This window comes from Gallus gallus, chromosome 8, assembly GCF_016699485.2.
Source record: "Gallus gallus isolate bGalGal1 chromosome 8, bGalGal1.mat.broiler.GRCg7b, whole genome shotgun sequence".
Classification (NCBI taxonomy): Eukaryota; Metazoa; Chordata; class Aves; order Galliformes; family Phasianidae; genus Gallus; species Gallus gallus.
In genome coordinates this window covers 20,450,438-20,468,995 of record NC_052539.1, presented here as the reverse complement: position 1 = coordinate 20,468,995, position 18,558 = coordinate 20,450,438, and the positions used below count along the sequence as shown (strand labels likewise).

Genomic DNA, 18,558 nt, shown 5'->3' with positions numbered 1-18,558 from the left:
CAGCAGCGCTGTGCTACGTGCCTCAGTTTCCCCAGCTCCTCGGGGCTCTGAGCACACACACACAGTGTGGGGTATGGAATCCCCTCTCCAGTACTGCTTTTCCTGTGGGCTGTGCTGCTGTGTCCGAGCCGGGCACCTCCTTCCCATCCTGGGAGCTGTGAGGGTTGGAAGGAAATCGTAAGGAGCCCTGTGCTGGAAGGGTGTCCCTTTGGTCCCCATCCCACGAACATGTCCACCCACGGCAGCGGTGGGGGCTGCACCCCACACACGGGTGGGCACCAAATGGGATGGGTCCCGTCCTCCTCCCTGGGAGAAAGGGATTGGGCTGAGCCCGAAGTGGGTAAGGAAGGGGTTGGTGGGGCACACAGCCTATGGGGACGGGGAGAAGTTGGAAAGGTCTCTGCAGGCGGGGATGGATGGGGAGGGGTGTTTGAGTACGGGATTTTCGGGGTGGGCGGGAGAGCGGATGGGATGTAAGGGGCGGGGGGTCGGCACGGCGCTACCGGAGGGCTCGCAGTGAGCAGGAGCCCGGAGAGGGGCCGGAGCAGAGGGACCGAAGGCCGAGCACTGCTGGGCCGGGCCCGGGGGCGGTCGGGTTCCGGCGGGGCCACCCCCGCGGCGAGGCGGAGCCGGGCGGCGGCGGTGCGGCGTCGGGGAGCGCGGAGCGGCCCGGGGAGCATGGGGAGGGCGGCGGCAGGTGAGGGCGGCGGCTGCCGGGCGGGGGGACCGAGTGCCGGGAGGGAGCGGCGCTACGGGGCTGGGACGGGGTGCGGGGACAGAGCGTGGGGACGGGCGGAGGGACCGCTCCCCGCGCTGTCCCGCAGCGGGACGCCCATCTCCTACGCCCTCCCGCAGGCACCGTGGCCCTATTATGGGGCGGCCTCCTGCTCGCTGCCAGCTTCGCCCTAGAGCCGGCACCCGACGGCTGCAACTGCACCCACCCCGTGGACTTCCAGGCGTTCCTCACAGCTCCGCTCAACGAGAGCTGCTGCCTCAACTTCACCGGATCCAACGTCACCCACCTGGACTGGGGAGCTCTGGTGGCCGTGCGGGGGCTGCGCCAGCTCTACCTCTCACACTGCGGCATCACGGCCATCAGCAATGCCCAGGGAGTCCCCCCGGCCTTGGAGGTCTTGCACTTAAGTCACAACCTGTTGGAGAGCCTTCCCAGAGGCTTTCTGGAAGATGCCCCTAATTTGAAGGTCCTCTATCTGGATGGGAACCAGCTCCGGGAGCTGCCCGCGTCCTTCCTGAAAGCCTCCACCCAGCTCCAGGAGCTCCACCTGGGGTTCAACGCACTGACCTCCCTCCCCCCCAGCCTCCTGCATCCATCCCTGCTGCAGCTGCAGCTCTCCAACAACAGCTGGGAGTGCAGCTGTGCTCTGCTGGGTGCTCTGCAGGGCATCCCCAGCCTTCCTGCCCCTCTCACCTGCCATACGCCGGAGCGGCACCGTGGTGCGGAGCTGCAGAGCATCCCACGGGACGAGCTGTGCCAACAGCACCGCAGCCTCACCGCCCTCTTCGTCTGCCTGCCTCCCCTCCTCATCCTCGCAGCCATCACCTGCTGCTTCTGCAGGAGGAAGAGGAAAACCAACTACAGCCTTGGGAGCAGCCACACCGCCCCAGCAGAGAGGGGCAACGTGCCCACGTGCCCCGAGCCGCACCGCTACGTCCCCTATGAGCCAACCACTGCCCCCTCCAAGAGCGAGGGGAAGGTGCTGCGGGGCAGCCGGGTGCTGCTGCAGCCCCCCGAGGAGAGCAGCAGGGACCTCTATGAGGAGGTGGAGATCCAGGTGGGATCCCATGTTCCAACCTACGATGGGCGGCGGGACAGCCCTGAGACAGAGGGGGACACAGTGAGTGTCACCGATGTGCTGAAGGACTCCGCTGACCGGGAGAAGATCTACATGAACCAATCGACCGACTATTACAACCTGGTGCCCGGCATTGAGCTGGAGGACTCGGACAACCTGGAGTATGAGAACATCGAGCTGCACTGATGGGTGGCCGGGCTGGGATTTGGGATCTGGCTGGGACATACTGGTGGCTGTGGGTGGGGGATGCACAGACCAAAATGCCATTCCTTGCACTGGCTGTTTGCAGAGCTGCACCCCCAAATTGCCACCCCTTCTGCTGCACTCCCCTACATGTGCTGCGTGCTTGCACTGGGCAGGGCACAGGGGGTTTGCTGTGGGCTGATGGTGTACAGGGACACCAGGCACCCAGGGAGAGGAGGTGGGGCTGTCCCATCTGTACAACAGCGCTGTGTGCACCAGACCCTCTGAGCAGGACCTCTGTCCTCTCTGCATCCAGCTGCATCCAGTGCAGCCCCGCTGCTTCCCAGCCCACAGATAATGGGGTATGGGGACAAGAAATGAGATCTACCCCATATGGGCAGCCTGGAGCAGCCCTGCCGGCTCCCCCAGCACACCCCACTGTGCCCACTGCATTGCACGTGTGTACACATGCATGTGTGAGCACCGGGCACAGGTGGGCTCGACTGGGGCCACGTCAGCAAAGTGCTCATGGGGTGCAGCCTTCCCTGCCCTGGAGCAGCCAACAGAAAATAAATCATTGTACTCCTGGCAGTGCAGCTGCACCCTTCTCTTGGTGTGGGACAGCAGGTGCCAACCTGTGGGACCGAGCCTGTGATTTATGGCCCACTGGTGGAAGCTGTGGGCACAGTGTTCGGGTAAGGAGGGGTTGGGGGGGGCTGTAAATTACCTCCATTATCTCCACCCACGGGTGTCCCAGCCCTGCTGCAGCCTCGTGTCCTATAGCCGTGCCACAGCATCACAAGAAGGTCAGGGGGCAGCAGGGGGATGTATGAGGGGCATTCCTTGCACTGGAAGCCCCCAGCTCCATGGTCGGAGCCGACGCAGGCTGAGCTGGGCGCTGTGCCAGGCAGGAAGGGAGCCGGGCAGGGTGGGACACGGCGTTATGGCCTGCAAAGGAAGCAGTGTTTCCTGCCCAGCACAGCCCACAATGGGACGGAGCTGCTGACTCTGGCGATGCTGGGCTGGGAGCACTGGTACTGGTGCGGATAGATAGGGGATGAGGACAAGGATGGGGTGGTCTCACTGCATGCCCCGTTGCTCCCTGCATATATGGTTCCCAATGGTTTTTGTCCCACTGAGATTTGCCCTTCCGGCTCTCTGCCTCCAGCCGTCCTTTCCTGTCTTAAGGGGAACTTCCCAAAGCACCCCACTGGGCACCGTGCTTCCCAGCACCATGTTTCCCAGCACTGCGCTTCCCAGAACTGGCACCAACAGCTCCCACCGACATCTCCGGTCACAGCAAGGTGTGGCCAAGCCTCAGTTCCCTGTTCCTTGGCTGTGACAGCCCCAATCCATCACCGCAGGGCTGATGGGTCCACATTGGGGTATTTAGGGGAAGTCACGGGCATGAGTCGGGATGGGCAGAGGTTGCAGAGCGATCTGGCTGATGGGCACCAGTGCTTGGTGTGGGGGTGAGTGCATGTCCTGGCCAGCAGCAGGGACTCTGCTCCTCCCTGAGCAGTGAGATAAGGGTACTTCTGCCCCAAGGAGTGGGGCTGTGCTGCCATGACCGTCTCCTACACACTGAAAGTCGCCAACTCCCGTTTTGGGGGCTTCTCCAAGCTGCTTTTCCGCTGGAAGGGCAGCATCTACAAGCTGCTCTACAAGGAGTTCATCGTCTTCGTGGTGCTGTATGCGCTGCTCAGCATCGTCTACCGGTGAGTAGGTTGTGTTGCTTCCTATGCCCTCAGTGTCACCCATGAGGGGCCACATCTGGGGGTGGGAATGTGTAGGGGTCCATCAATCATGGTCCACTAGTCCTCAAGAGATTCCCCCAGGAGGGTTGGGGTGGAGAAGAGGACACAGACAATGGTCTCCTGTGGGGTTCTGAGGTAGCCCCACTGCTCACCCCTGACCCTGCTCCATGCCTGCTGCAGGCGGCTGCTGACCGAGGAGCAGAAGCGTCTCTACACCAAGGTGGCTCAGTACTGCAACCGCTCCACGGACCTCATCCCCATGTCCTTTGTTTTAGGTATGGGTCCCTCTCCTGCTTCCCTGCTGTGGGGCTGTCCCCACTGCCCATCCTGGCTGGGGGCTGGAGGAGTCCTGGGAGTGACACTCAGCTCCTGGAGCCACTCTTGTCCTTGGGGATACCAATGGGATGTTCATCCACCAACCCCAACTCACCCCACCATGCCCACTGACCACGTCTCTCAGTGCCACATCCCCTGGGTTCTTGAACACCTGCGGGGATGGTGACACCACCACCCCACTGGTCAGTCTGTGCCAGTGCCCGACCACTCTTTTGGAGAAGAAATTTTCCTTATATCCAGCCTGAAAGGGTTGGGAATGTCTCCATCTCCATCCCTGGGGAGAGCATCCCTAAAAATTCAATGGGTCCCCGCTGACGGGTTCATCCTCACCTGGACCCAATCGCTCAGAGCTCCCAATGGAACGTCTCTCTGCAGGTTTTTATGTCACCCTGATCGTGAATCGGTGGTGGGCGCAGTACACCAGCATCCCGTTGCCTGACCAGCTCATGTGCGTCATCTCCAGCAACGTCCACGGCAAGGACGAGCGGGGTCGGATCCTGCGGCGCACCCTGGTGCGCTACGCCAACCTGTCGGCCGTCCTCATCCTGCGCTCCGTCAGCACCAGGGTGCTCAAGCGCTTCCCCACCATGGACCACGTGGTGGAAGCTGGTGAGGGGTGACAGACCCCAGGATGATGGGGTGGGAGAGGTGGGGACCTTGGAGGTGTCACTCTGGGGGAGTTTGCAGTAGGGATGCCCTGCTAATACGCATCCCCAACCCCTCGGAGGCGGCACCCAACCATGGTGTGGAGAGCTTATTTCCCTAAATAGGCATTTGTCCCCAAAGACGCCTATGTCTTCTCTGCTCACCCACGTCCCCCATGGCTGTGGGTTCCATGCAGAACCAGATTCCCATTGTGACCATTCCCAAAATCACGTCCCCCAGAGGTCCCTTCCCCTTCATCATGGGATCCATGGTGCTGACCCTCTGCCTTGCTGCAGGCTTCATGACGCAGGATGAGCGCAAGCAGTTTGAGAGCCTGTACTCGGACTTCAACAAGTACTGGATTCCCTGCGTCTGGTTCACCAACCTGGCGGCCCAGGCTCGGCGCGATGGCCGCATCCGTGATGACGTTGCCCTACGCCTGCTGATGGATGTGAGTTGGCATCAGGTGTGCAAGGGGCTGAGAACTATGGAGGATAGGGAAAAACCCACCTGTGCCTCCCTGCCAGGAGCTGAACCTGTTCCGGGCCAAGTGCAGCATGCTGTTCCACTACGACTGGATCAGCATCCCGCTGGTGTACACGCAGGTGGGTGACCCCAGCCCAGCAGCAGTGTCTTGGAGCATAGGGCACTGCTCGGATTGTCTCCCTTCACTGTCACCTTCTGTTCCCATGTTCCCCATGCAGGTGGTTACCATTGCTGTGTACTCCTTCTTTGCCTTCTGCCTCATTGGGCGGCAGTTCCTGGAGCCGCTGGAGCCAGGGCAGGAGGGAGACCTGGATATGTACATCCCCCTCTCTACCCTCCTGCAGTTCTTCTTCTACGCCGGCTGGCTGAAGGTGAGATGCGGCCACGTGGCTAGGATGTGCCTTAAGGGGTTCCTGGCCCAGGGCCCACGGAATCCCATGGCACCAGCATTGCCTGCAGCCCTTGGGGACATGCCACAGCAGGGCACTGGGTAGATGGGACATGGGACACTGGTCTGCTTCATGTTTCATAGTTTGGTGGACATGGTAGTGATGGGTCAGCGGTTGGACTGGATGATCTTAGTGGTCTTTTGCAACCCGAATGATTCTATGATTACGTTCTATGATTCTATGTGGACGGAAGGATGGAGAGCCCTGTGGGAAGGTGTCCCTGTCCTTGTCCCTGTGTCCCTGTGTCACCTGTCCCCTCCCTCCCCAGGTTGCAGAGCAGATCATTAACCCTTTTGGGGAAGACGATGATGACTTTGAGACCAATAAGTTGATAGACAGAAACCTGCAGGTGGGTCCTGCCCTGAGCTGTCAATGGGTTGGGTGGGCGTGTGGACACCCAGCAAGGTGCCGATGGGAGCTGTCCCTGACCCTGTCCCTGCCATGCCTAGGTGTCCCTGCTGTCGGTGGATGACATGTACCAGAACCTGCCGCCGGCCACCAAGGACAAGTACTGGAATGAGTCCACGGCTCAGCCCCCCTACACCATAGCCACTGCCGCCGAGACCCTGAAGCCTTCCTTCCTGGGCTCCACCTTTGACATGCGGTGAGTGCATGGGACACCCCAATTGGAACGTGGAGGGAGTCCCTACCACCGATCTGGCAGGCTCAGTGGGGACCTTGGGGACACACGGCCATCCTAATCACCCCGCCATGCCCTTCAGCATGACCGAGGACATGGAGCAGAGCCAGACAGTGGAGGCCTCGCCGAACATGGCCCGCACGCAGACCCCGCTGCTCAGCCGCTTCCTCGCCGCCGCATCCCCTGCCATCAGCATCAAAAATTTTGGTCGAGGTGGCCGAGCCACCCCCCACCTGCGGCGTGCCCGGGGGGACAGCACTGCCCACTCCGAGGACCCCGAGGCCGTCGGCCGCATCGAGGAGGAGGAGACGGAGGATGAGGAGAGCCAGAGGGGCAGCCCCCGCTCCCCAAAGGCCTCCAATGGGCAGAAGCTGCCGCTGATCCAGGTGGAGGCACCATCCAAAGAGAGCATCGACGCTGAGCAGCCAGGGGCTGGGGAGCCATGAGGAGGTGGGAGAGCCGTCTCCCTGCACCCCCAGCACTCCCTGGCCAGAAGCAGGGCCTCACCAGTTCTGAACCAGGGTTTGTCCCCGGGGTGGTGGGGAGGTGTTGATGAGTCGGGGTGATGCCACCACTCACAGCTGGCCAGGCGCACTGCCTGCTGCCAAGGGGACAGCCCAGGCACTGAGCCAGGACAGAGCAAATGTGTTCAGCATCATGGTGGGATGTACCCTCAATCTTAATAAAGTTCTTGCCAGCCTTGGCTTTGAAGACCTTTGTTGTCACCCCCAGCAGTGAGGGGCAGGAACATTGATCACATCCTAAAAGTGGGTGAATTCCATCCCACGGGCTGACGCTGCAACGTCTGTGGTGCTTCAGACCAGGTAACACAGCTGCATGCTACAAAGCAAAAGGTGCTTTCAGCCTCGGCAGATGGATTCCCCCATCCAGACGTGTTCTCCATGAGTCTATCAGCAGGGCTGCTAAAAATCCCCTTTCTAAAGACCTTAGCCAGAATTAATCCAGGCCTGACAAAGGCGCTGGCACTCATGACCCTATCCAAGTGCAAGCAGTATGTAACCCAGCACCTCTCTGGCTCAGCGCATTGCACGCTTGCTGTAAATCACCGCACACAGCTATGCCAGGAGCGATGCCTCCTACTTCCCAGCTGCACAAGGCCTTGTGCCCGTGTCACCACGGGGACTGGTGGTGCCACACACCCTGGCTAGCTGCCATCCTGCCCCGTTCCCATGTCCCTGCAGCACAGCAATGGGTGCCGGCTGCGTTCCCACGGGCTGTCACCCTTGGCAGCAGTGATAGCAGTGCTGACCGTTGATGGATCAGCCATAATCCTGCCCATCGTGGCGAGGTTTACAGCCCCTGCCCTTACCCCAGCACTCATCTCAGTTTCTCCCTCTGTCCAAAGTCCCCCCAGGAACTCCCTGAAACCTGTTTGCTCTCTGCAGAGGGTGAGTGGTGCGACGTGAACACGGAGGAAGCTGCTGTGACGCATCCCTCCCAATGGCCTTTATCGCAGCCGCCGCACCTCTCTGCAGAACGCGTTGCTAGAAAGCAGGGAAAGTTTACACGGGATCACTATGGAGAAAGAATGTGCTTGTGCAAACATCACGCCCAGCCAGGCCCTGCGCTGAGACTCCCAAGTGGCCGTTTCACCCTTGTGAGCACAGATCTGGGTTGCATGGCAGTGGCACCACTGGCTGATGGTTGGTTTATCTATCCACCCCCAGCACCTGCCAGCAAAGCAGGACGAACCCCTGCAGCTCAGGTCAGCTGTGCCCGCTAGCACCTCCTGCTGTCTGCTACCAGGGCGAGCACCACAGGAAAACCCCTAAGACAGCATTATTAGTGAGGCAGGTGGTCCTCTCCGAAGTGCTGGAGCTCAGCACCTTACTCAATGAAGGAACGTAAGGGCTGCCCGATGGAAAGAGGCACCACGATGGGGTTGCACATTTGGTTCACTACAGCTCTGCTGGGGGCACAGCTGATCGCAGACCCCTCCAGCTGAGAGTACAGCACGAGGTTTGGGTCACAGCCAGTTTCCATCTCATCAGAGCATTCCCATGAACAAATGAGGCTTTTATAAGAATGTATGAGTGGGTCAGGTATGCAGGGCACGCACTTAGCTGGCACCAGGTGGGTGAACACTCAGCCTGCCCAGAGCACTTGGGAACTAGAAGCCTGGATGTTACAGTGACTTTGTAAAGTTACTCATCACCAGACGCTCCCGAACAAGGGGAAAAAGCTCATCACAGCATCCCAATCCTGATGTGACAACGTAAAAAGCTGGAGGTTGTACCCAGCATTCGAAAGGGGTAGGCCACAAAGAGAGCCTGGCCCTTCTGCTAGAAGGGATTTCTCTTGCACTAGAATGAGACCAGGAGGTCAGGGAAAGACCAGCTAGTCAATGACCAGTGCAGACAGCCAACAGCTGGTTTAGGACACGATACTGGACCTTGAAGGTGAGCGTGCAGCCAGGCAGAAAGCACCAGGCCACAGCAAATAGGGCTGCTGGCACCAACCAGAGGACAGAGAAATGGCAGGAGATACCAGCTGCAGGGGCCAGGGCTGTGACATCTGCTTTCAGCCAGATGCAGCGCAGATGCAGTCTAACAAATGCACTGCTGCAGCTCTGAAGCTAAGTGGGCACCCTCCTCCTGAGGCAGCTGGGCACGGCCCCCAGTGCAGTCAGTGCTTACCTAAGGTACCAGAGGGAGAAGGGGAACACGTGTGCTCCCAAAAAGCCAAACTCCAGCAGGAATGGACATCTACACCTTCCCTCTGCAGTCCTGTTTTTTTAGTATTGGAAATCTGCCATTTGAGCTTCATCCCATGTCTTTTACAAATATCTGTGCAAGATGAAAAAAAAAATCTCCCAAAGTTGCCAATGTTGAGTTTTTGGCACTCTGGGATTAGGCAGCAGGCAGCTGTTGATCCCTGCTGACAACTCTTCCACATCCACTTGGTTCACTAAGGCACCGCTGCAGAACCCAGTGAGAGGTTTTAATCAACAGCAAGCAGGGTCAGAGTTTACCTCAAAACAGAAAAGTACTCAGTGATGCCAGGAGAGCCTTCTTGCTTTCATGTATCATAAGGAGCTAGCCAAGCCCCCCGTGCACACAAATAAGCACACGACCCATTTATTACAGGAGACGCGCATGTTTATTGGCTCTTTCAGGAGAATAGTTGATTTTCATTTGCCTTTTCTGGCCTTGATCTTCCTCAGGTAGAACTCTAATTCCTTGCCTTCCAACACATAGCCATCAGCTCGGCCACACTGTCCAGGTCTGGAGGCAATGCAGGCTGCAAGGAGAACTCATTCAGTTAAGTTAAATAATTCCCTATAGTATATACACAAATTGAAGAACACATTACTTGCAGTCTCTCTGCAAAAGCATGTACGTTGCTGGTCCTTGCTCATTCCAGCTTATGTGCTGGTTTAAGTACCTCCCCCAAGATACCGTGCTCTTGAACCTGCTCTACACCCACAATGAAGTCCTCTTCAGATCTCCAAACAGTCATCCCTCAAATTCAGTAGCAGAACTGGACAAAGGTCTCATCACCAGAAGACTTCAAAACACTGAACTATTCACAACAAAACTTGAAAGTGCTAAAACTGCTCATGTACATGCTGAGCTTTTCCTGAAACACAGTACACTCGTATGTCTTCACTCATTTTGCAGGTCTCAAGCCCCATCACCTTCCTCAAGGCTAAAAAGGCAGGTTTGCTACCTGTCTCTCCCAGTGCTTCAGTGCTGGGCTATCTCCAGATGAAGTACAGGAACAGTTACTCTTAACACCCAGAAGACACACGTGCAGGCAGGGAGAACTCTCCCACTGCTTTCACCTTGCAGTTAGCTTTATCATAGCTCGTAGACACAGCTTGATGTGATCCCAGGAACAAGAACAGTATCTGCTCTGGCACTGCTGACTGATTCCCTCATCCCCACCTACACTAATGCTCCCAGGGACTCACCCAGTAGCTTTCCTTGCTGGAACTGCTCCTCAAGAATACTGGCTATCTTGGCATTCTTCTTCCGCTCATCATATTTCTTCTGGATCTTCTTTGAACGCTTCTTGTTCAAGATTTCTTCTTCCTCAGGTGTCTAAAAACAAGCCCATATGTAAAGACAAGGTCAGCATAAACTGAAGACAAGGTTAAGTACATGGTTATTTCTTGCAGGAGCAGATCTTCAGTGAAAATAGAAGGATTTTGTTACAAGTACTGTTACGTCCCAAGTCACACCTTTTCAAGGCACAAATACTTAACAGAATCAAGTGCTGCTTTTCACTTTTGAGGTCAAGAAATGAAATATTACTGACTGGAGTCACTGTTGACAACAAAGGACAGTGTCCTCAGGAAACACCCCAAGACAGATGAAACTGCAAAGGCCTCATCAATTAGTTATCCCCCCAGGAAAGTGAATACTCTCCTTCTCCAGACATGAGAGCACGCGGGTGTGGTGCAATTCCTGGCAGACAACTTATAAGCTCTCTCCGTGCTCTGAACCACACAGTGGGTGAGCCAACGAGGGCTTTATTTTTAATACAAGACCACCTTAAGCTGAATACTACACACAGGTGTTCAACTTTAAACAATCTAGAGTTTGGATGTTGAAATTTGAGACAATGAAACTGGATAAAGACACTTTAAGACACTTAAAAGCAAGTACAAGTTTAGTTAGTAGCCCATGAGCTTTTAAATCAGAGGACAGCAATCCCTCAGCACAAGGACCTGACCGCAAAGTCTTCCTCAGCATCACAAGTGTCATCGCTCTCCCTTCAGTAGCAGAACTGGACAGAAGTATCATCATTAGAAGACAGATCTGCAGGCAGGCCCTTGTGCACAACCAAGTGTGATATCTCAGAGAACTCTGTGGTCCTGAATACTCCCTTAACAGAACCTGACTTATTCTGGGAATTGATGGGAAGGCAGCCCACATGACCAGCACTATCACTGCCAGGAACCCAATCAGTGCTGGCAGGTGTTGTTCACTCACATCACAACAGCTAGCTCCCAAGAAACTGAGCAACTCCAGGCATACGTACCAGCTTGGCACCCTTCTTGCGTCCAAGGGGCAAGGCATAGTGGGCTTCGTACCACTGCCGGTACGGCGTGCTGTCAACGAGAACGATGCAGTTCTTCACCAGGGTCTTTGTCCGCACCAGCTCGTTGTTGGAAGCATTGTAGACAACATCAATGATTCTGGTCTTGCGAGTGCAGCCTTTCAAAAGAAGAGCATGAATTCAAACCTATAGGGATCAGACAGCTGAGAATACACTCTGCAGCATCTCAGGCATACCCTAAAGCCAGCTCACATCATCCCCTCAAATGTCCTCCAGCCCCCTGGCACTGACTTTAATTTAGCTGACATTTATCTTTTGTTATTCCATCAATTCAAATCTGATGCTAGAACGAAAGTCTGCATGTGGAAAAAGATCCATCGTAGATGAGAAACCGAAACCTGTGGGGCTGAATGAAGTGATCTCTAAGACAACTAAATAATGCTCAACAGCAGATTTCTGGAGCGGAAGATACCTTAGCAGATGCCAACCAACACCACACAGAGGGCTCAATCCTGCACGTGCCTCCTACAATTGCCAAATTAGCTGAGCTGAATGCAGCATGGAATGGGAGCCATTTTTACAGGATGAGAGATTTTGAATAAATTGATAGAGGAAGGCTTTCACTCTTCATGGCCCACCTGAAGCATTCAGCAATTGCATTTAGCAGCTGTCATACAAAGGACAGGTAAAAAAAAAAAACCAACAGGTTTCCCTCTCTTCACTCATGTACCTCATCCTTGTTCTGCAAGGTGAGCTCAGTCCCCTCATTACTGCAGTACTGCCTACAAATGACAGCACTTTTCATTTTAGACACTGCTCTTCCATCACTAAGAAACAGTGAGCTTGTCAATAAGCTGTTCAGCATACAAGCTGCATTTATGAAGATCTGTAGGTAGCCTCTTTTTTTGCCCCAGGGTAATTCCCCCATCCCATTAAGCAGGCAATATAAGCACGCCCTTCAGTGTAACTATGACACCCCAATCATTGTGAACCCAGCAGACATCCAAGCCTCCCAAGGCCACATAAGGTCACAGTTATCATCACCGTGCGTACTGCTTCAAATCCAGCCCAAAAATCTATCCTCGCTTCATCACCCCTCTCACCCATTAGCAGTCCTGCAGACTGCCACAGCTGTAGAAACGCATTTCAGTCGCATCACACCGATGATGTACTTACATTCAGAGCCCCAAGAGAAGTTGCCAACATCCAACCGAAGGGCACGGTACTTCTTATTACCACCACGAACCCTCACTGTATGAATCCGGCGTGGCCCAATCTACAGACAGAGAAATAATCGGTGCTGCTGGTGTCAGCACGCAGCACACCACGAGGGGTGCTTAAGCTGGAAGGCAACGTGGTCAGTGTAACTATGACAAACCCCAGCATTGGCAGATACAGTTAACGACCAGAACAGTCTGTCGTATCTACCTAAGGTGAAAATTTCATCACTCCCATTGCCTCTCGTTGCTAAAATCAGCAAAGCACGTCTGGAAATCGACTGACCGCCCGCCACCAATCACCCACCTTAGTGTTGGCAGGAGGCCGCCCCAGCTCATACTTCCTCTTCTTGTGGTAGGGCTTCCTCTTGCCCCCAGTCTTGCGACGCTTATGCCAGTTGTCCCTGGAGATACCTGAATGGAGGGAGCGGTGCAGTCAGGTCGTGCCACGGACCCCACCCGCCCACAGCGGGGCGCAGCTCTGAGTCCTCAGCTCTCCAAGGTTGGCATCCGCACAGCACACTCAGCTTTATGCAGCAGTCAGAGAAGCTTCATCATTGAGACTCAGAGGCGTCGTGATCCCTACCCTTCCAGCACGGCTGCACAGAGCAGGCTGCTTCTATCCAGCACGTCTGCAGGGTTCCCTAGTGCTCTCTGGGCCGCAGCCCCCCAGCTTACCTTACAAGACCCGGTAAGGAGCATCACATATCAAGCAGTTCAGTCCGCAACAAGAGAGGCTTTAAAACACCGACTGAATCTGGCAGAGCGTGCTAGGAAAAAAACCGCCATACCACCAAACGGCAGCGTCCCCTTAGGAAAAGGCACATGAACCCGCCCTCCTCCCAGCCAGGCTGCAGAGTGTCCTACAGGCACTCAGCCCTAATCCCACCACCCTGCAAACCCATCCCACCTGCTGCGGGCTGGCGGAAGGCCCGATCCACCCCGCGAACACATCGTTATGAAGGAGCCCCACGCTGAGGCCCGGCGGGGCCGCCCCCCCCCCGGACGCCATGTTGAGCCTAGGCACCATTCTGCCGCCTACTGCTCGGCGCAGCCCCGGCCGTCCCCAAAGATAAGCAGCAGGGGATGGCGGCACCCCCCCGCCGCCACTTGAGATAGAATAGGAACAGGCAGCGGCAGCACAGCGAACGGATGGCGGCGGATGACACGCAGGCCCCGCGGAAACCCAACTCACCCATGGCGCAGCACCGGCGCAAAGAGGCGGCGCAAAGGATCACGGGGCGGTATGCCGCCGCGAATTCTCGCGAGGCCGTGACATCATCGCGCCGCCACGGGGGGCGGGCGCCGTTGCCAAGAGAAACCGCAAAGACGGGAACCCGGAAGCTGACCGGCCTGTCTGAGGCCCTCATTAGCATACAGCTTCATAATATGCATACCCAGCGTGCACCGCGGCCGCCGGGACCCGACAGCGCTGTGCTGCGCCGCCGCTCCCGGGGGTCTCTCGGGGCTGTGCGGGGCTGAGAGCGGGACGCGATAGTGCGGGGCCGGGAGGGGCGGGAGAAGTGGGGCGGGCGGGGATCGCCGTGTGCTGAGGGAGGTGGGCGGGCCGGGGGATGAGGGCCGGGAAAGGAGGCAGTTATACTCTGGTTTCTCTTCAGATCGTATAAATCTTTCGCCTTTTACTAAAGATTTCCGTGGAGAGGAACAAGCACGAGTGTCGTGGAATTTTTTGAGGCTCCGCTTCGGCGGAGCTATCCCTGTTGTGGTTAATGGCAGAATAAACACGAGTGTTATAGAGCGCTAGGAGCCTCTCCTTAGCCCTGCTGTGCTACTGCTGGATTACAGCAGGGCGAGCGCGAGTGCCGTGGGGTTTTTGGAGGCCTCCCTTCGGTGGAGCTATCGCCCTGCTGGGTGGAAACCAGCACGAGTGTCGTGGGGTTTCTGAGTGCCGTGGGGTTTTATGAGGCTTCCCTTCAGTGGAGCCTTTCACCACTGCAGGTGAGAGGCAGAACAAGCACGGATGTCGTGGCATCTTTTGAGTGTCATGGAATTTTGGAGGCTTCCCCTTGGTGGAGCTACTCACTGCTGGTGAATAGCAGAACAAGCACGAGTGTCACAGAACGTCTGGAATCTCCACTCAGACCGAGCTATAGGATGAGCACGAGTGTCGTGGGATTGAGATTTCCCTTCCACAGAGCTATCCCATTGCTGGGTAGAAACAACAGCACGAGTGTCGTGGGGTTTCTGAGTGCCATGGGGTTTTCGGAGGCTTCCCTTTGGTGGAGCCTTTCACCACTGCAGGTGAAAAGCAGAACAAGCACGAATGTCGTGGCAATTTTTGAGTGTCGTGGAAAGTTGTGAGGCTCTGCTTCGGCAGAGCTATCCGTGTTGTTAATAACAGAGGGATCGTTTTGGTTGTGCTAAGCTGGCTGATAACGGAGCATCTCGAGTTCCATTCCGTTGCAGCAGCTCAGCCCCCACAGCACATCCCGCACAGCGCAGTTCCGCGCTGCCCGCCCAGCTCCGCGCACTCCGCAGTCCGGCACAGCGCTCCCCGCGCAGCGCCCCAACTGGAGCGGTGGGGCGCGGGGGGCGTGGCGCGGCGTTGTTAGCATACATCTCATTAGCATACGCCTCATTAGCATACCCCGCGTGCAGCGCGCGGCCCCGTGCGCCCCGCCGGGCTCCGCCGTCCCGCGCCTGAGCGGCTGCCGGGACCGGACGGGGAGGGGCGGGGCGGGGCGGGGCGGGACCGGGCTGTGCCGGACGGAACGGAGGAAGGCGGGGATCGCCGCGTGCTCGGGGCGGCGGGCGGGCAGTGGGCACGGGGCGGGGAAGGGGTGGGGTTATACTCTGGTTTCTCTTCAGATCGTATAAATCTTTCGCCTTTTACTAAAGATTTCCGTGGAGAGGAACAAGCACGAGTGTCGTGGAATTTTTTGAGGCTCCGCTTCGGCGGAGCTATCCCTGTTGTGGTTAATAACAGAACAAGCACGAGTGTGGTGGAGCTCATGGAGCCTCCCCTTAGCCCGGGGTTGCTATTGCTGGATTACAGCAGGGCGAGCGCGAGTGCCGTGGGGCTTTTGGAGGCCTCCCTTCTGCAGAGCTATCGCCCTGCTGGGTGGAAACCAGCACGAGTGTCGTGGGATTTCTGAGTGCCGTGGGGTTCTGGGAGGCTTCCCTTCAGTGGAGCCTTTCACCACTGCAGGTGAGAAGCAGAACAAGCACGGATGTCGTGAGAATTTTTGAGTGTCGTGGAATGTTCTCTTGCTCTGCTTCAGCAGAGCTATAGAATGAGTGTCACAAAGCTTTTGGAATCTCCACTCAGACCGAGCTATAGGACAAGCACGAGTGTTGTGGGATTGAGATTTCCCTTCCAGAGAGCTATCCCATTGCTGGGTAGCACGAGCACGAGTGTCGTGGGATTTCTGAGTGCCGTGGGGTTTTATGAGGCTTCCCTTCAGTGGAGCCTTTCACCACTGCAGGTGAGAAGCAGAACAAGCACGAATGTCGTGTTTTGAGTGTCGTGGAATGTTCTCTTGCTCTGCTTCGGCAGAGCTATCCCTGTCATTGTTAATGACAGAACGAGTGTCACAAAGCTTTTGGAATCTCCACTCAGACCGAGCTATAGGATGAGCACGAGTGTCATGGGATTGAGATTTCCCTTCCACAGAGCTATGCCATTGCTGGGTAGAAACAAAAGCACGAGTGTCGTGGGGTTTCTGAGTGTCGTGGGGTTTTTGGAGGCTTCCCTTCAGTGGAGCCTCTCAGCATTGTTTCAGTGAAGCCTTTCACCATTGCAGGTGAGAGGCAGAACAAGCACGAATGTCGTGGCATCTTTTGAGTGTCATGGAATTTTGGAGGCTTCCCCTTGGTGGAGCTACTCACTGCTGGTGAATAGCAGAACAAGCACGAGTGTCACAGAACGACTGGAATCTCCACTCAGACCGAGCTATAGGATGAGCACGAGTGTCGTGGGATTGAGATTTCCCTTGCACAGAGCTATGCCATTGCTGGGTAGAAAGAAAAGCACGAGTGTCGTGGGGTTTCTGAGTGCCGTGGGGTTTTCGGAGGCTTCCCTTCAGTGGAGCCTTTCACCAGTGCAGGTGAAAAGCAGAACAAGCACGAATGTCGTGGCAATTTTTGAGTGTCGTGGAAAGTTGTGAGGCTCTGCTTCGGCAGAGCTATCCGTGTTGTTAATAACAGAGGGATCGTTTCGGTTGTGCTAAGCTGACTGATAACGGAACATCTCGAGTTCCATTCCGTTGCAGCAGCTCAGCCCCCACAGCACATCCCGCACAGCGCAGTTCCGCGCTGCCCGCCCAGCTCCGCGCACTCCGCAGTCCGGCACAGCGCTCCCCGCGCAGCGCCCCAACTGGAGCGGTGGGGCGCGGGGGGCGTGGCGCGGCGTTGTTAGCATACATCTCATTAGCATACGCCTCATTAGCATACCGCGCGTGCAGCGCGCAGCCCCGTGCGCCCCGCCGGGCTCCGCCGTCCCGCGCCTGAGCGGCTGCCGGGACCGGACGGGGCGGGACGGGACGGGACGGGACCGGGCTGTGCCGGACGGAACGGAGGAAGGCGGGGATCGCCGCGTGCTCGGGGCGGGCGGGCGGGCAGTGGGCACGGGGCGGGGAAGGGGTGGGGTTATACTCTGGTTTCTCTTCAGATCGTATAAATCTTTCGCCTTTTACTAAAGATTTCCGTGGAGAGGAACAAGCACGAGTGTCGTGGAATTTTTTGAGGCTCCGCTTCGGCGGAGCTATCCCTGTTGTGGTTAATGACAGAACAAGCACGAGTGTGGTGGAGCTCATGGGGCCTCCCCTTAGCCCCGCTGTGCTACTGCTGGATTACAGCAGGGCGAGCGCGAGTGCCGTGGGGCTTTTGGAGGCCTCCCTTCTGCAGAGCTATCGCCCTGCTGGGTGGAAACAAAAGCACGAGTGTCGTGGGGTTTCTGAGTGCCGTGGAGTTTTCAGAGGCTTCCCTTCAGTGGAGCCTTTCACCATTGCAGGTGAGAGGCAGAACAAGCACGGATGTCGTGGCATCTTTTGAGTGTCGTGGCATTTTGGAGGCTTCCCTTTGGTGGAGCTACTCACTGCTGGTGAATAGCAGAACAAGCACGAGTGTCACAGAACGCCTGGAATCTCCACTCAGACCGAGCTATAGGATGAGCACGAGTGTTGTGGGATTGAGATTTCCCTTCCACAGAGCTATCCCATTGCTGGGTAGAAAGAAAAGCACGAGTGTCGTGGGGTTTCTGAGTGCCGTGGGGTTTTTGGAGGCTTCCCTTCAGTGGAGCCTTCCACCACTGCAGGTGAAAAGCAGAACAAGCACGAATGTCGTGGGAATTTTTGAGTGTCGTGGAAAGTTGTGAGGCTGTGCTTCGGCAGAGCTATCCGTGTTGTTAATAACAGAGGGATCGTTTTGGTTGTGCTAAGCTGGCTGATAACGGAGCATCTCGAGTTCCATTCCGTTGCAGCAGCTCAGCCCCCACAGCACATCCCGCACAGCGCAGTTCCGCGCTGCCCGCCCAGCTCCGCGCACTCCGCAGTCCGGCACAGCGCTCCCCGCGCAGCGCCCCAACTGGAGCGGTGGGGCGCGGGGGGCGTGGCGCGGCGTTGTTAGCATACGTCTCATTAGCATACGTCTCATTAGCATACCCCGAGTGCAGCGCGCGGCCCCGTGCGCCCCGCCGGGCTCCGCCGTCCCGCGCCTGAGCGGCTGCCGGGACCGGACGGGACGGGACGGGGCGGGGCGGGGCGGGACCGGGCTGTGCCGGACGGAACGGAGGAAGGCGGGGATCGCCGCGTGCTCGGGGCGGCGGGCGGGCAGTGGGCACGGGGCGGGGAAGGGGTGGGGTTATACTCTGGTTTCTCTTCAGATCGTATAAATCTTTCGCCTTTTACTAAAGATTTCCGTGGAGAGGAACAAGCACGAGTGTCGTGGAATTTTTTGAGGCTCCGCTTCGGCGGAGCTATCCCTGTTGTGGTTAATGACAGAACAAGCACGAGTGTGGTGGAGCTCGAGGAGCCTCCCCTTAGCCCG

The 18,558-nt window shown here is 57.0% G+C and overlaps 3 protein-coding genes and 8 non-coding genes across 13 annotated transcripts; 6 read left to right on the top strand and 5 right to left on the bottom strand.

Annotated features, from left to right (window-relative positions):
- Positions 1-638: 638 nt before the first annotated feature.
- Positions 639-2,588, top strand: LOC101748543 (SLIT and NTRK-like protein 4-like). Its single transcript, XM_004936918.5, has 2 exons — positions 639-697; positions 856-2,588. Exons 1-2 carry the CDS (start codon positions 679-681, stop codon positions 1,998-2,000), a joined length of 1,164 nt encoding a protein of 387 aa, XP_004936975.2. The 5' UTR covers positions 639-678; the 3' UTR covers positions 2,001-2,588.
- Positions 2,589-3,411: 823 nt separating this feature from the next.
- BEST4 (bestrophin 4) lies at positions 3,412-7,013 on the top strand. 3 transcript variants are annotated; one of them, NM_001252125.4, is made up of 9 exons: positions 3,412-3,715; positions 3,935-4,029; positions 4,466-4,699; positions 5,032-5,186; positions 5,263-5,340; positions 5,440-5,592; positions 5,939-6,019; positions 6,120-6,274; positions 6,393-7,013. In NM_001252125.4, the coding sequence occupies exons 1-9, from the start codon at positions 3,564-3,566 to the stop codon at positions 6,754-6,756; spliced, it is 1,467 nt and encodes a 488-aa protein (NP_001239054.3). In that variant the 5' UTR covers positions 3,412-3,563; the 3' UTR covers positions 6,757-7,013. The 3 variants fall into 3 exon arrangements, with proteins under 3 accessions (NP_001239054.3, XP_015146550.2, XP_015146549.2); XM_015291064.4 differs by lacking the exon at positions 3,935-4,029; XM_015291063.4 differs by lacking the exon at positions 5,939-6,019.
- Positions 7,014-8,559: 1,546 nt separating this feature from the next.
- LOC112532959 lies at positions 8,560-8,688 on the bottom strand. The gene has a single exon (XR_003076596.1). It is a non-coding gene; the product is annotated as a small nucleolar RNA SNORA35 (small nucleolar RNA).
- A 723-nt stretch (positions 8,689-9,411) lies between these two features.
- On the bottom strand, positions 9,412-13,773 carry RPS8 (ribosomal protein S8). The gene is made up of 6 exons (NM_001252126.2): positions 13,748-13,773; positions 12,860-12,966; positions 12,512-12,611; positions 11,318-11,493; positions 10,245-10,374; positions 9,412-9,571 (listed from the first exon to the last, which is right to left on the bottom strand). The coding sequence occupies exons 1-6, from the start codon at positions 13,749-13,751 to the stop codon at positions 9,462-9,464; spliced, it is 627 nt and encodes a 208-aa protein (NP_001239055.1). The 5' UTR covers positions 13,752-13,773; the 3' UTR covers positions 9,412-9,461.
- On the bottom strand, positions 9,766-9,837 carry LOC112532950. Its single transcript, XR_003076587.1, has one exon. It is a non-coding gene; the product is annotated as a small nucleolar RNA SNORD38 (small nucleolar RNA).
- LOC112532949 lies at positions 11,017-11,088 on the bottom strand. The gene has a single exon (XR_003076586.1). It is a non-coding gene; the product is annotated as a small nucleolar RNA SNORD38 (small nucleolar RNA).
- On the bottom strand, positions 13,035-13,119 carry LOC112532948. The gene has a single exon (XR_003076585.1). It is a non-coding gene; the product is annotated as a small nucleolar RNA SNORD55/SNORD39 (small nucleolar RNA).
- A 378-nt stretch (positions 13,774-14,151) lies between the features above and the next one.
- Positions 14,152-14,266, top strand: LOC112532965. The gene has a single exon (XR_003076602.1). It is a non-coding gene; the product is annotated as a U5 spliceosomal RNA (small nuclear RNA).
- A 1,095-nt stretch (positions 14,267-15,361) lies between these two features.
- On the top strand, positions 15,362-15,476 carry LOC112532964. Its single transcript, XR_003076601.1, has one exon. It is a non-coding gene; the product is annotated as a U5 spliceosomal RNA (small nuclear RNA).
- A 1,686-nt stretch (positions 15,477-17,162) lies between these two features.
- LOC112532943 lies at positions 17,163-17,277 on the top strand. The gene has a single exon (XR_003076580.2). It is a non-coding gene; the product is annotated as a U5 spliceosomal RNA (small nuclear RNA).
- Positions 17,278-18,374: 1,097 nt separating this feature from the next.
- LOC112532952 lies at positions 18,375-18,489 on the top strand. Its single transcript, XR_003076589.1, has one exon. It is a non-coding gene; the product is annotated as a U5 spliceosomal RNA (small nuclear RNA).
- Positions 18,490-18,558: the final 69 nt, after the last annotated feature.